Source organism: Sphaerodactylus townsendi, linkage group LG17 (assembly GCF_021028975.2).
Source record: "Sphaerodactylus townsendi isolate TG3544 linkage group LG17, MPM_Stown_v2.3, whole genome shotgun sequence".
NCBI lineage: Eukaryota > Metazoa > Chordata > Lepidosauria > Squamata > Sphaerodactylidae > Sphaerodactylus > Sphaerodactylus townsendi.
Genome location: NC_059441.1, coordinates 9458047 through 9472190, shown reverse-complemented (window position 1 = coordinate 9472190; position 14144 = coordinate 9458047). Strand labels below are relative to the sequence as shown.

General features: G+C 50.2%; 1 protein-coding gene across 1 annotated transcript in view; it reads right to left on the bottom strand.

Moving 5' to 3' along the window:
• Positions 1 to 3323: 3323 nt before the first annotated feature.
• Positions 3324 to 14144, bottom strand: part of TRPM1 (transient receptor potential cation channel subfamily M member 1) — a 69592-nt gene continuing 58771 nt past the window's right edge. The window contains 4 exon segments of the mRNA XM_048519624.1: positions 3324 to 5070; positions 6499 to 6631; positions 8281 to 8483; positions 12454 to 12598. Coding sequence (XP_048375581.1) covers positions 3840 to 5070; positions 6499 to 6631; positions 8281 to 8483; positions 12454 to 12598 — 1712 coding nt within the window. The 3' untranslated portion in view covers positions 3324 to 3839.

The window sequence follows — 14144 nt, the reverse complement described above, 5'->3', positions numbered from 1 at the left end:
AGGAGGCGCGCGCGGATTGGACCCTCCCCGCCACCGTCGCGCTCTCGCTCTTAGCCCCGCCCCGCCCCGCTGCTCGGCTTCTCAGGCGGTCTGCCGACCACGACAAGGCGGGAGGAAGCCCCGCCCTCCTTTGACGTCACGGTTTATAGGAGGGGAGAAGGCGGGACGGCCTGCTCTCCTCCTCCTCTTTTCCCCGCCCCTCGTTTCCTAGCAACCCCCTCCAAGGGTGAGGAGTTAGCCTCGGATGGCTCGGCGGAGGGGCCAAACGGCAGCAGCTTTGATAAAGCGAAGTTTCTTTTTACACCACACTACAGGAGGGAGAGGCGAAAAGGTTTCTAGGAAAGCAATACTATTCCTATGCTACACACACACACACACACACACACACTATAACCCACATGATCATCATGCGTCGTCATCATTATGCGTTATCAGTATGTCGTTATAACGACGTCGTCAATATGCGTCGTTATGGCATGTCGTTATAACAACGTCATCATTGTGCGTCGTTATAATGACATGTCGTCATACTGATCGTTATAATTACGTCATTATTATGCGTTTTCAGAATGTGCCGTTATAACAACATTTCCTTATAACGATGCATGAAGTCGTTGTAATGACATGCCATAACGACGCATGATGATGACGTCATTATAGCGACGCATAACGTCCTTATGGTTTTAACGTCATATGCCTTTGAGTTGCCAGCTCCAGGGCAGGAGATGCCTGGAGATTTGAGCTTGAAGGGACCTCAGCATCACACAGTTATGGCAATATGGGGGTTTACCCTCGAAAGCAGCCATTTCCTCTGCAGGATCTGAGCTCTGTCGTCTGGAGATTGCTTGCCATTCCAGGAGAAGACCAGGCCCCACCAGGAGGTTGGCAACACCTCTATGTTTGCTCTGACTAGCAGCAACTCAGACAAAGCGGAAAGAAGTCTCTTCTGCAGTTTGAGATCCAGAATTTCAAAAAACAGGTCAAAGTAAGCAACCATTTCTCATATTTCAAAAATAATTTTTATTCCGACCTTCCATTTTCAATACAATGCCTATATGATTCATTTTTTTAAAAAAAAGGTACACACATGCACTTCAACCATTGCAAAACATAAGGAAATGCGTCGTTTCAAGAGTTCCCTGTCATGCATGGATTAATTCTGCGTGGCAAAATTTTAATAATCTCCGTTTTATAAAGAAACAGTTTAAATGAAAGTGGATCGAATTATGCCACTTGAGGCAGCCTGGGACATAACGTCATGTATGTGCCAGAGTGAATACTGAGAAGTACTTACAAAGTTCTTATCTGGTTATGGGATTACCTGGACTTTAGCCTAAAATGGAACCAATGCCTGGGGAATCTTCCACTGTTCTGTTGCTCCCCCCCCTCCCCCCAATTCTTTTGTATAAACTGATGCACGTGGGCCATTTGCCTCTGCTGCCAAACTTCCTTGTGTATTTTTCGCCTCCTCTATGATACCGGTGCATGTGGGCATTGTGGAAACACTCCATTACCAAATCAAGGCTGCTGTTTTGAATTGCTCTTTTAACGCCCCTGAAGGCACTGGCCATGGTTAAAACACAACTGAAAGAGATGGCAAATGGTGAATGCTCCACGCTTGAACTTCTTACTGAGCTGGAATGAAGGAACAGGGCAGTGGGGACGGAATTTCTCCTTCACGCGCGACTGGCTGCAATTCCCAGAAGCACAAACCTTTGACCGCTAACCTGTGAAAAATTAACTTCAGCCCCCCCAGTTAGCTGAAATCCCTTCTTCCTTGACACAGTTGATTTTAACTCTGTTGGAAAAGAGGTAAGGAATTGCCTTGAAGTCTGAACGACTGCAGAGATGGAGACATAAAAACTGGGAAGGGTTGGGTCCCGCTGCACCAGAGGTGGGATCCAGCAGGTTCTCACAGGTTCCCGAGAGTAGGCTACTATTTATTTGTGTGTGCCGAGAGGGGGTTACTAATTGGTGGTTTTGCCACATGATTTTTGCCTTAGTTACACCCCTCCTCTCAGCAGTAGCACGCAGAACTTGAAGCAGTCTAGCAGGAGGTGCACCGGCGTGCGTGGCAGCCTGCGCTTGCGTGCATTCGTTTCCCGCCCAAGGACCGGCACAGAGGCTGCGTCCTTGCCACAGCCCCACATAGGAATGCCCCGCCCCCGGAATGTCCGGCCACGCCCCTGTTGTGTCCCGCCCAGCCCCATTGGTGCTACGCCACAATTTGAATCCCACCACCATGGGAACCTGTTACTAAACATTTTGGATCCCACCACTGCCCTGCACAGTACTTTGTAGAAACAAACGCATGAAGTGGTGGGATTTGGAGGGGAAAGAAGGTGTCTTGTTCTGCAATTCTGATCACGGTTAAAAAAAGAACCAGATTAGTCGTTTGAACACATTTCAGAATTGAGAAAACTGCCCACAAACAAAAGAGGACACAATCACCACCCCCTTTTAAATCTATCCTTGGCTGCATTGTTTCTGTAGTGTAGGAGATTCTGGCAGCTGGTGTGTGACCACACTGTGGCACGGCCACCTGCTTTTTCGTGTGTGCTTCTCATAACCCACTTCTTTTTTAAAATAAAAGCAATTTTCACTTCCTCCTCAGCCTCTTCTGTAAGCTCCCGAAGCAGCTTGTTGAATAATAGCCCCCATCTAAAGGTGCTGATCACACAGGGTAAACCCATGAATCGAAAGGAGGCTTGGTACAATAGCCGTAACTCAAAGAACCCAGCGTGTAGGGTCACCAGTTTCGGTTTGGGAGCCCCTGGAGCTTTGAGGTGACATCTGCGGAGGGGAGAGAGCCCACCAGGGCTGTGATGATGAAGAAGAGTTTAGATTTATACCCCACCTTTCTCTCCTGTAAGAAGAATCAAGGTGGCTTACAAGCTCCTTTCCCTTCCTCTCCCCACAACAGACACCTTGCGAGGCAGGTGGGGCTGAAAGAGTTGAGAGAGAACTGTGACTGGGCCAAGGTCACCCAGCAGAAATATAGAAGAAGAAGAAGAAGAATTTGGATTTATATCCCCCCTTTCTCTCCTGCAGGAGACTCAAAGGGGCTGACAATCTCCTTGCCCTTCCCCCCTCACAACAAACACCCTGTGAGGTGGGTGGGGCTGAGAGAGCTCCAAGAAGCTATGACTAGCCCAAGGTCACCCAGCTGGCGTGTGTGGGAGTGCACAGGCTAATCTGAATTCCCCAGATAAGCCTCCACAGCTCAGGTGGCAGAACTGGGAATCAAACCCGGTTTCTCCAGATTAGATACAGGAGCTCTTAACCTCCTACGGATGTGCGGAAACACATCCGGTTCACCAGATAAGCCTCTGCCACTCAGGTGGAGGAGTGGGGAATCAAACCCGATTCTCCAGATTAGAACCCACCTGCTCTTAAACCACTACACAACGCTGATGCTGTGTGGTCTACCCTCCCCTCTCCAATGCTGTCATTATCTCTGGGGGAACTAATTTCTGTAGTATGAACATGTGAAGCTGCTTCATAACGAATCAGCCCTTGGCCCATCAAGTCACCACTGTCTGCTAAGAGGAGCAGCGACTCTCTGGGGTCTTTCATGTCACTGACTACCTGGTCCTTTCAACCTGCATGGCAAGGAGTGAGCCTGGGACTTCCTGCACACCTAGCAGATGTTCCATGGAGCATTCCTAGCTGCGGAGAAATGCCACACCTGCCTTGGACCTAACGGCATGAAGGGCTTCTGTAGAAGGAGCACAACCTTGGCACGTTGTCTGCAAAAGAGAATGCAATGAGCTACCAAAGGCAAGTCACCCATCAAGAAAGAGACACCCGTTTGGCGGGGTGGCAAGGAAAGGCCTGGGTCAGCATTCCGTCTCGGTGGAGGCATTTTCCGGCTTGAGTTTCTGCTCCTCCGCCGCGCTCCCACAGGCCACCACGAGGTTGCTGACGCTGCTGGCGTGTCCTGGCCGGTTGAGCTTGTCCTTCCCTGACCTGGCCTTCCGAGAATGGCTGTGTAAACTCTTGGATCGGACGGGAAGAAACCCGCAAGTCCTGTCGGACTCTACCGGCAGCAGGTTGTCCGTGTCGGTGCTTTCGGTGGGGTCGGGGGAAGGAGGGTGGGAGGCACTGAGGGCGGAGACGTCGCCCACGTCGCTGTCGTCTTCCGTGTCGGTCAGCAGCGGCTTCCGTTCGGCCCGCATCTCCGCCTCGGACACGATGCCCGGATATTCTGGCGGGGGCTCGCTGGTCAGCTTCTGCTGCAACTCGTACTTCCACTCGGCCATCCATTGTTCAATGGTGGATGGGCCCACTTGGTCCAGGAGGCTACTGTATCCCGTCGTCCAGCTGTTCACGCCCCCCACCATCCGCCCCTCCTGCGCAAATATATAACTCCTCGACTTCATCATGGTCTCCTGACAAGCGTTGAACGTTTCCGAGGGATAGTACCTCATCGCTATGGTTTTGTCCAAGGGGTAGGAGATGGCGGCTTCTAATTTGGCCCGTTCGAGGGCTAAGTGGGTGTTCCGAAGAGCGGGCCTGGATCCAGATTGTCCGTTCATCATGATCTCCACCGGACTGAGGCTTTGGGGGACAGCCTCTTCGCCCCTGTACTGCTCCTGCCCAAAGCACGAGCCGGAACGGGCCCGAGAGACAGTATGGGTGACGTCCAAGGTGTTTTTGGGGTGATCAGTCGAGCTGCTAGAGGCGGAACGGAGGCTCCCTTGGCGTTCCGGAACCAGCTGCAGTTTCGAATCCGCTTTGCGCAGCCCCAAAGCAGGGGACAAGGGAGTGGGGAGGTCATCGAACGCCAGCTCGTCGCCCCCGACGTGGTACCGGTACACACTGGAACCCTCCGAACTGTTCACGCTGCTCTGCCGGAGGAGGTAGGCGGTGTCGCATTCGGAGGAAGCCCGCGAGCGCGTGTGAGTCAGCTCCGCCTTGTCGATCCCCGCCAGTTTCTCCAGCGCGTTCGCCATCCGGCTGGAGACCTCTTCCAGCTGGGAGAGCCGGAGGTCGACCGTCTGGAGGGACGCTTTCATGAAGTGCTCCCTTTCGTTCACTTCCTCTAACCTCATGGACATGTTTTCGACTCTGCAGAAATGAAAGGGGGGGCGGGGGGGGGAATTCATTAAGAAACACAGATTAGGCCTGTTGACCTTTTGAGAGCCATCAGGGTTAGTTTGGACGCCAATACGAGAAGGCCATCTGGCCAATTTTTAACCAGTTTAAAGGTAAAAGTTTCCCCTTCAGTCGTTCCTGACCGTGGGGTACCCCTGCGAGAAGTGATTTCATAGGCAAGCCTCTTTTGTGGGGTAGTTTGCCGTTACTTTCCCCGGCTATTCTTTTACCCCCTACCTATGAGCTAGGTACTCATTTATTCTAATTCAACCAATCTCTTCTTGCCACCACTCCCTGGCACCATTTAGTCAGTTTTATAAAGTTTTGTAAAGTTGCCCAATTCCCAAGTAAAGTAAAAGGTAAAGTTTCCCCTTCAGTCGTGTCCGACCCTGGGGTACCCCTGCAAGCAGTGATTTTATAGGCAAGCCGTTTTCCTGGGGTAGTTTGCCATGGCTTTCCCCGGCTATTCTTTACCCCCTAGCTATGAGCTAGGTACTTATTTACCGACCAAGGAATGGATGGATGGCTGAGTTGACCACGAGCCAGCTGCCAGGATATCTGACCCACAGGGGGCTCGAACTCCTGACCGTGTGAGTGGCAGTGCAAGCACTTAACCCAGTGGTTCTCAACCTTCCTAACGCCGCGACCCTTTAATACAGTTCCTCATGTTGCGGTGACCCCGAACCCTAACATTTATCCATTTTACAGATGGAGAACACTGATGCAGAGAGTCTTAGGCGACCCCTGGGAAAGGGTCGTTCGACCCCCAAAGTGGTCGTGACCCACAGGTTGAGAACCACTGACTTAACGCAGCTCCTAACCAGTTTAATGACCAGGCAAATCAAACAATTATTGATTTATCTGAATCCTTACAAAAAACCCCACTCTGACACAGTTTCAAATCTCACAGAGCTAGACTCAACGCTAGAGTGAACATTCTCTGAGGAAGGCAGATTTGAATCTCAAAGTCTTACTGGCCTCTAAGCTGCTCGACTTGAATCCTGATCTTCTACTGCAGACCAATTTGCCTGTCCTCTGAAATTATCTTCATGGAGGTTTTAAATCTTGCTAAGCTCCAGGTTTTTTTTAAAAAAAAATTGTACCATATCACCTGCTGGTTTGCCTTTCTCCCCTCCATGGTCAACAAAGGAAATTTAGCGCATCTCAAAAACCCACATTTCTGGCAAGCAGAAAATATCACAACGGGCCACCTAGCCCTGCATTGGCTGCTGTTAGTGGCTGTGGATCACGTAGATCTTTTTCAGAAGTTTTTCCTAGCTCTGCTGCCCGATTCAGATTCGAAACGGAACTTGCCATACGCAAAGAAGGTGCCGGGCCAGAATTCCTTCCCTTCCGCCTGTTGGTTTGCAAAAGAACGAAAGAATCTCTTCTGCAGAATACCTTTCGGATGTGACTCTGATCCGTTCATCGTTGGACGACTGTTCTTCGTCCTCTTTCTCTCTGAAGTACTCCTCCACGCACTGCTCCTCAAATTCGTACAGCTTTTTCAACTCTTCGTCGTTTAGGAAGAGCTCTGGAGCCAGAGGGGGAAAAGGGGATTTATCCCTTCAGTGATTCCTGCCAGAGAGCCTCGTAGCTACATGTCTATTTTGTGTTCGTTTCACACAGCTTGAAATGAGCTCATAGGAGGCTCACGAAAACAGTTTTGCGCTTATCTGTAGCTGTTGCTCATCAAATTGTCTTCTGGGCACGCATGCAACGGACTTGGTGCATGCGTGGGTGATTGGCCTGCGCATGCACAGTCCCAGTTTTGGACTGCACAGAAGACTGAAGATGAACTATGCATTCTGCAAAGCAGAAACTTTCTCAGTCATGGCACCAAATCTGTAGCTGTGCCCCCACTGAGATAGTTCCCAATCCATTCCACAGGTGTCAAACTCGCGCCCCTCCAGATGTTATGGACTACACTTCCCATCATCCCCTGCCAGCATCATGCTGGCAGGGGATGATGGGAACTGTAGTCCATAACATCTGGAGTGGCGCGAGTTTGACACCTATGCATTAGACCTTTTATGATGGTCTATAACGTCCTGCATCTATCTTAACAGCCTAACTTGGGCAGAAAGATGGGATATGAATGTTATAAATAAACAATAATAGCTAAAACGAATAAAAAAGGGGGGCCATTTCAAATCAGAACAGACCAGGTAACCAAACTTTTTGTAAAGTTACACTTGTACGCATGGGGGATGTGTACATATTAGCATATTTCCTATGCCACAATTATAAATATGTCACCAAGGATTGAAAAATAATAATAAACACAGAAACCTGTAGCTATGCCCCCATTGAGATAGTCATCTTTCCCGATCCATTCCACTGGTGTCAAACTGTCTTCCCTTGTCCGGAAGCACCCCAGGGCTGCTACCGAGAGGCAGGCAACGACAAACCACCTCCATTGTAGTGGTTAAGAGCAGGTGTACTCTAATCTGGAGGGACCGGGTTTGATTCCCCGCTCTGCTGCCTGAGCTCTGGAGGCATATCTGGGGAATTCAGATTAGCCTGTGCACTCCCACACACACGCCAGCTGGGTGACCTTGGGCTAGTCACAGCTTCTCGGAGCTCTCTCAGCCCCACCCACCCCACAGGGTGTTTGTTGTGGGGAAGATGGAAGGGAAAGGAGATTCTAAACCCCTTTGAGTCTCCTTACAGGAGAGAAAGGGGGAATATAAATCCAACTCTTCTTCTTCTTCTTCTTCTGTTAGCCTCTTGCCTTAAATTGCCATAAGGGGTTGCTGTAAGTCAACTGTGATTTGATATCACTATTCCCCACCACCAAGGAGTGCCCAGACTGGCACCTGCATCTTTTCATTTTGAGAGACGATACTGGTACGAAATGCAAGTTATTTCCACCCCCATCTAACATGGAGGGGCCAGCTCACACAAATATCCAGGGCCAATCCTGTGGGCCCCATATGGCCTGTGAGGTAGCCAGCCGCGCTCCTTCCCACCCCCAGCTACAAAGATCCATCAGCCCAGAGGTGTCAAACTCTGCCCCTCCAGATGTTCTTGGCCTACAATTCCCATCAGTCCCTCCCGACAGGAGCATTGGCCGTACTGGCAAGGGCTGATGGGAATTGTAGTTCATGAACATCTGGAGGACCAGAGTTTGACACCGGTGCATTACCCCCATCCAACTAGCCCACTCCGCCCCGCCCGTACTCAGTCCTCGGTCACGTTCGTCTTGGTCCCCTTCTCGCTTTTTCTTGCAGCGGCAGCAGAGGCGAATCAAAATGATGTAGAGGTGGCTGAAAATGATCATCGGCGGAGGCAGCACCGGCCGGTCGTGGAAGGTCATGATCAGCTGGTACCGCTGGAACTTCCAGACTTGGTTGGAGATGGACTTGACCTCAAAGAAGGTATTGCTGCAAAAAAACAAACAAACTAGGAGTCATGGGTTCAAGGTGAAGGAGAAGAGATTCCACCTAAACATCAGGAAGAACTTCCTGACAGTCAGGGCTGTTCGACAGTGGGACGCACTACCTGGGAGTGTGATGGAGTCTCCTTCTTGGGAAGTTTTTAAAGAGAGGCTGGATGGCCATCTGCGTTAATTATGTGTTCCTGCATTGCAGGGGGTTGGACTTGATGGTCCTTGGGGGTCTCTTCCAACTCTATGATTCTAAAACATGCAGGTGTAATAAAATAAAAACAGGTGCTGAGGATCCAGCGCTGCCTGGTAGCTCAGGCAAACAGACAGGTGGCAGAAAGGAAGGCCGGCGGATAGACAGGCAGTCAGATAACCTGCTGGTTGCTTTCTGGAGCCCACTGATAAGAAAGAGAGACAGATGTGGGAACTACATTGCCGGCATGGGGCCGGCACCCTTCAGTCACCTGATCCCCATGACAAGGAAACTTCTGGAATGTGACAAGAACACGGGCTTCCTGCCCATTTCTTCTTCAATCCATAGGAGCAGCAGTGGCGTAGGAGGTTAAGAGCTCGTGTATCTAATCTGGAGGAACCGGGTTTGATTCCCCGCTCTGCCACCTGAGCTGTGGAGGCTTATCTGGGGAATTCAGATTAGCCTGTACACTCCCACACATGCCAGCTGGGTGACCTTGGGCTAGTCACAGCTTCTCGGAGCTCTCTCAGCCCCACCCACCTCACAGGGTGTTTGTTGTGAGGGGGGAAGGGCAAGGAGATTGTCAGCCCCTTTGAGTCTCCTGCAGGAGAGAAAGGGGGGATATAAATCCAAACTCTTCTTCTTCTTTTTCTTTGGAAGTTTTTTTAAGAGAGGCTGGGTGGCCACCTGTCAGGAGTGCTTTGATTGTGTGTTCCCGCATTGGGGTCTCTTCCAGCTCTAGGATTTTATGATTGTATGAAGGCGAGTGGGGCGCAGGCTTGGCTTGGCTTGCGGCAGGCGGGTTCACAGCACCGACCACACGGCGCACCGACAGATCTCTGCAAAATGTCATCCCTAATGGAGCCGTTTGTTTGAAGCACGGCAGAGACCAAGCGTGGCTAACAACATCTCCTGGCGTTTGATGCGACATGAAGCGCTCGGGCGATGAAAGGCTCTTTGTAGATTCCAAACCCTCCCCGAAGCTTCACAGTGTTTCGCTTTTAAAATGCTGATCAGCTTGGCCTAAATAGCAGCCTTTTCTAAATCTCTCTTTCTCTCCCAGAGGGGGGAAAAATCCCGCCCAGCCTAAATTCAAAACTTTGCTCGTATAAACCTTCTGGGAGCTGAGTAGAGCCCAGATCCTTGCAAGTTAATTTCCCTTTTCAAGGATTCAGATTTCAACCAATGATGCAATTAGTTTCAGAGGGTAGCCGTGCTGGAAGTGCAGTAGAACAGTGAAGAAGAAGAAGAAGAAGAAGAAGAAGAAGAAGAAGAAGAAGAAGAAGAAGAAGAAGAAGAAGAAGAAGAAGAAGAAGAAGAAGAAGAAGAAGAAGAAGAAGAAGAAGAAGAAGAAGAAGAAGAAGAAGAAGAGGAGGAGGAGGAGGAGGAAGAGGAGGAAGAGGAGGAGGAGGAGGAGTTTGAATTTATACCCTCCCCATTCTCTCCTGTAGGAGACTCAAAGGGTCTTACAATCTCCTTGCCCTTCCCCCCTCACAACAAACACCCTGTGAGGTGGGTGGGGCTGAGAGAGCTCCGTAGAGCTGTGACTAGCCCAAGGTCACCCAGCTGGCATGTGTGGGAGTGCACAGGCTAATCTGAATTCCCCAGATAAGCCTCCACAGCTCAAGCAGCAGAGCGGGGAATCAAACCCGGTTCCTCCAGATTAGAGTGCACCTGCTCTTAACCACTACGCCACTGAGACTCAAATCCAGCTGCACCTTAGGGACCAAAGAGGTTCTTTGGGTATGAGCTATCAGGAATCAAAGTTGCCATCATCAGATACCTGATGACAGTTCCCATTACTCGAGGGGCAATTGTTAGCCCTAGCAGGAACAAACACAGGTATTGTTGTCGGCCTCTAAAGTATTTCTTGAGTTGAATGTAGCTAATCAACTTATCACAGCATGTTTTAGGACGACAATTTAATCATACGTGTCGATTTCATGTAACAGTGTTTCACGAGACCTCTAGCATAATTCCTTTCCATTTGAAGGGAAATGTTTTGGCGGATGATACTACTGAATCTTGTGGGTGGGGAAGGGGGGCTCTTCTACGGCCAGGGAGTGTGGCCCATTTCTCCAGCTCATACCCAGCATGGACGGGTTAACCGCTTGACCTATTTTCAACAGCGCTGATTTGATTCACGGTCCCTCCAGATAACCACCATTGTGTGCGCCAGAGAGTCGCTTTTCTCTCTCTTTAGACTTAGAAATGTAGCTCTGCGGCTGGCATGTGACTCCTTTCAAATTGGCACGACCTTTTCTGCTATTGAATGTTCTGCCACAGACAGCAAATAAAAGACGGCTTGTGGGAGAAGCTGGTTTTCAAAAACGCAGCCCTGAAACTGGGCGTCATGCCCAAGACAACGCTCTCCATCTACACCCACCGGCTCTTCAGTTTGGGACACGGATAGCAAAAGATAAGGGCGCTACGGAACAGTAAATATTAGCACGCCCTCCCCTTTTGGGAACAGAAGCGGGCTGATAAGATAAAACGCTTGGAAGAAGGTAATCTAAATAAATGAAGCCATTCTAAATTTGCAGGGTTATGTGTATGTGTGGCGTAGTGGTTAAGTTTGCAGGGTTATGTATATGTGTGGCGTAGTGCCACTCACACAGTCAGGAGTTCGAGCCCCCTGTGGGTCAGATATCCTGGCAGCTGGCTCATGGCCAACTCAGCCATCCATTCGTTCCTTGGTTGGTAAATGAGTAACTAGCACAGTGATGGCGAACCTTTTTGAGACCCGAGTGCCCAAATTGCAACCCAAAACCCACGTATTTATCGCTAAGTGCCAACACGGCAATTTAACCTGAATACTGAGGTTTTAGTTTAGAAGCAAACCAGTTCGCTCCGAGGCGTGTGTTACTCGGGAGTAAGCTTGGTGGTAGTCGGTGGCTTTGCTTTGAAGCAACCGTGCGACTCTTCCAACGGGTGAATCACGACCCTAGGAGGATTTACTCAGAAGCAAGCCCCATTGCCAGCAACTGAGCTTGCTCCCAGGTAAAGGACTGCACTTTAGTTCTTTGCATGAAAATCAGTGGGGTTTAGTAGCGCTTAACAGGGTTACCTACGCTGCTTCCCCAAAACTAGGTCTTAGGTTTAATGCTAATAATCGAGCCCAGCAGCCCAGGCCAGCCTAGATGTATGTGTGATGAACTCTATTTGCGCGTGCCCACAGAGAGGGCTCTGAGTGCCACCTCTGGCACCCGTGCCATAGGTTCGCCACCACTGACCTAGCACATAGCTAGGGGGTAAAGAATAGCCGGGGAAAGCCATGGCAAACTACCCCACAAAAGAGGCTTGCCTATGGAATCACTGCTCGCAGTGGTCGGACACAACCGAAGGGGAAACTTTACCTTTACGTTTTTATATGTGAGAGCTCACTCATTGTGGGGTCTAGGTGTTGTTTGCGAGTCCGAGGTGATTTATTCGGGGCCCTCTGAGAACAACAAGGAAAGCACTCATCTTCACAGAAGAAGAAGAGTTTGGATTTATATCCCCCCTTTCTCTCCTGCAGGAGACTCAAAGGGGCTGACAATCTCCCTGCCCTTCCTCCCTCACAACAAACACCCTGTGAGGTAGGTGGGGCTGAGAGAGCTCTGAGAAGCTGTGCCTAGCCCAAGGTCACCCAGCTGGCGTGTGTGGGAGTGCCCAGGCTAACCTGAATTCCCCCAGATCAGCCTCCACAGCTCAGGCGGCAGAGCTGGGAATCGAACCCGGTTCCTCCAGATTAGATACACGAGCTCTTAACCTCCTACGCCGGCGGAGCACTTACTTGAAGACGGCAATCAGCAGGTTGACCAGCAGAATGTTGGCCACCAGAAGGTAGCAGGCCATAATGGCCGGAGTCAGCCAGGCGCCAGGGATGCAGGGCGGGAGGCGCTTGCCGTCTTCATCGTACAGGTTGTCCCCACAAGGAGCTGAGAGCGAAAGGGAGGGGAGATTACAATGTGCAGCACAGAGTTTTATTATTATTATTATTATTATTATTATTATTATTATTATTATTAGTAGTAGTAGTAGTAGTAGTAGTAATTTGTTTGTTTGTTTGTTTGTTTGTTTAATATACCGCCCCATCCCCGAAGGGCTCTGGGCGGTGCACAACATAAAACCATATATAAAATCATCATATTGTAACTCGCTCTACGCGGGCCTCCCCTTGCGTCTGATTTGGAGGTTAAAACTGGTCCAAAATGCAGCTGCGCGTCTGCTTGCAGGCAGTGCCACCTGGGATCATATCCAGCCTGTGCTGCGCCAGCTGCATTGGCTCCCAGTAGAGTTCCGAATCATCTTCAAGGTGTTGGTGCTGACCTTTAAGGCCTTACGCGGCCTGGGACCTTCGTATCTTCGGGACCGCATCGCCCCACATGTCCCTATACGGCCTCTTCGCTCTGCGGAGGCCAATCTACTGGTGGTCCCTGGCCCCTCGATGATACGGCTGGCCTTCACACGGGCCAGGGCTTTTACAGCTCTGGCCCCAGCCTGGTGGAACACTCTCCCACCAGCTGTCCGGGCCCTGCGGGACCTTACTGAATTCCGCAGGGCCTGTAAGACGGAGTTGTTCCGCCAGGCCTTTGGAGGATCCAGCCGTTGATGGTGCCCCCCCCCCCCCATGGCCTTTACATCAGTGCCTTTGCCATCTGGGGTTTGCTGATCTTCCCCCTGAAAGAGGGTTTGGAAATGGATCTGTCGGACGCCATTGCGTGTTAGTTTTAATCTTTCTACTAGTTTTTATTTTACTGCTGCTTTTAATGGTTTTAGTTATTTTACTTGTATACGTGCATTTTTATCTGTATATGTGCATTGTATTGTACACCGCCCAGAGCCCTACGGGGATGGGGCGGTATAATAAATCGAAATAAATAAATAAATAAATAAATAAATAAATAAATAAATATACAACTGCCATAAATGCAATTAAAAACAACTATTGTTTCCCAAGATAGGCATCTCACGAAGACCACATTTAACTTAACTTAATCCTCCTAAAAAAAGGAGGGGGGAGGCAATGGGTCTCGATGACATTAAGAACCCATAGAACGGAGGAGGTGGGATGGTACACTCAGCAGCTGGTCTCTCCAAAGGCCTGGCGGAACAACTCAGTCTTACAGGCCCTGCGGAAATCGCCAAGGTCCCGCAGGGCCCAGACAGCTGGAGGGAGAGTGTTCCACCAGGCAGGGGTTCCACCAGGCAGAGTTATGGTAAGGCACCCCGTAGATTTGGGAGAAGACAAGCACCAGTGTGGCTCTCGTGGGCCCCTCGTACGTCGGGACGTCTGGTCTCTAAGCATACCTAGGAAGATGCTCTGGGCAGACAAACATCCCAAAATCCCCCTCTCTGCACACAAAGTTGCCAGCTTTGGATCAGAAAAATATCGGCTCCCTGGGCAGGTCCGAGGGATGGAGCTGAGATGGGCGTGGTAAGGCAGTGGTAGGATTCAAATAATTTAACAACCAGTTCCAAAAG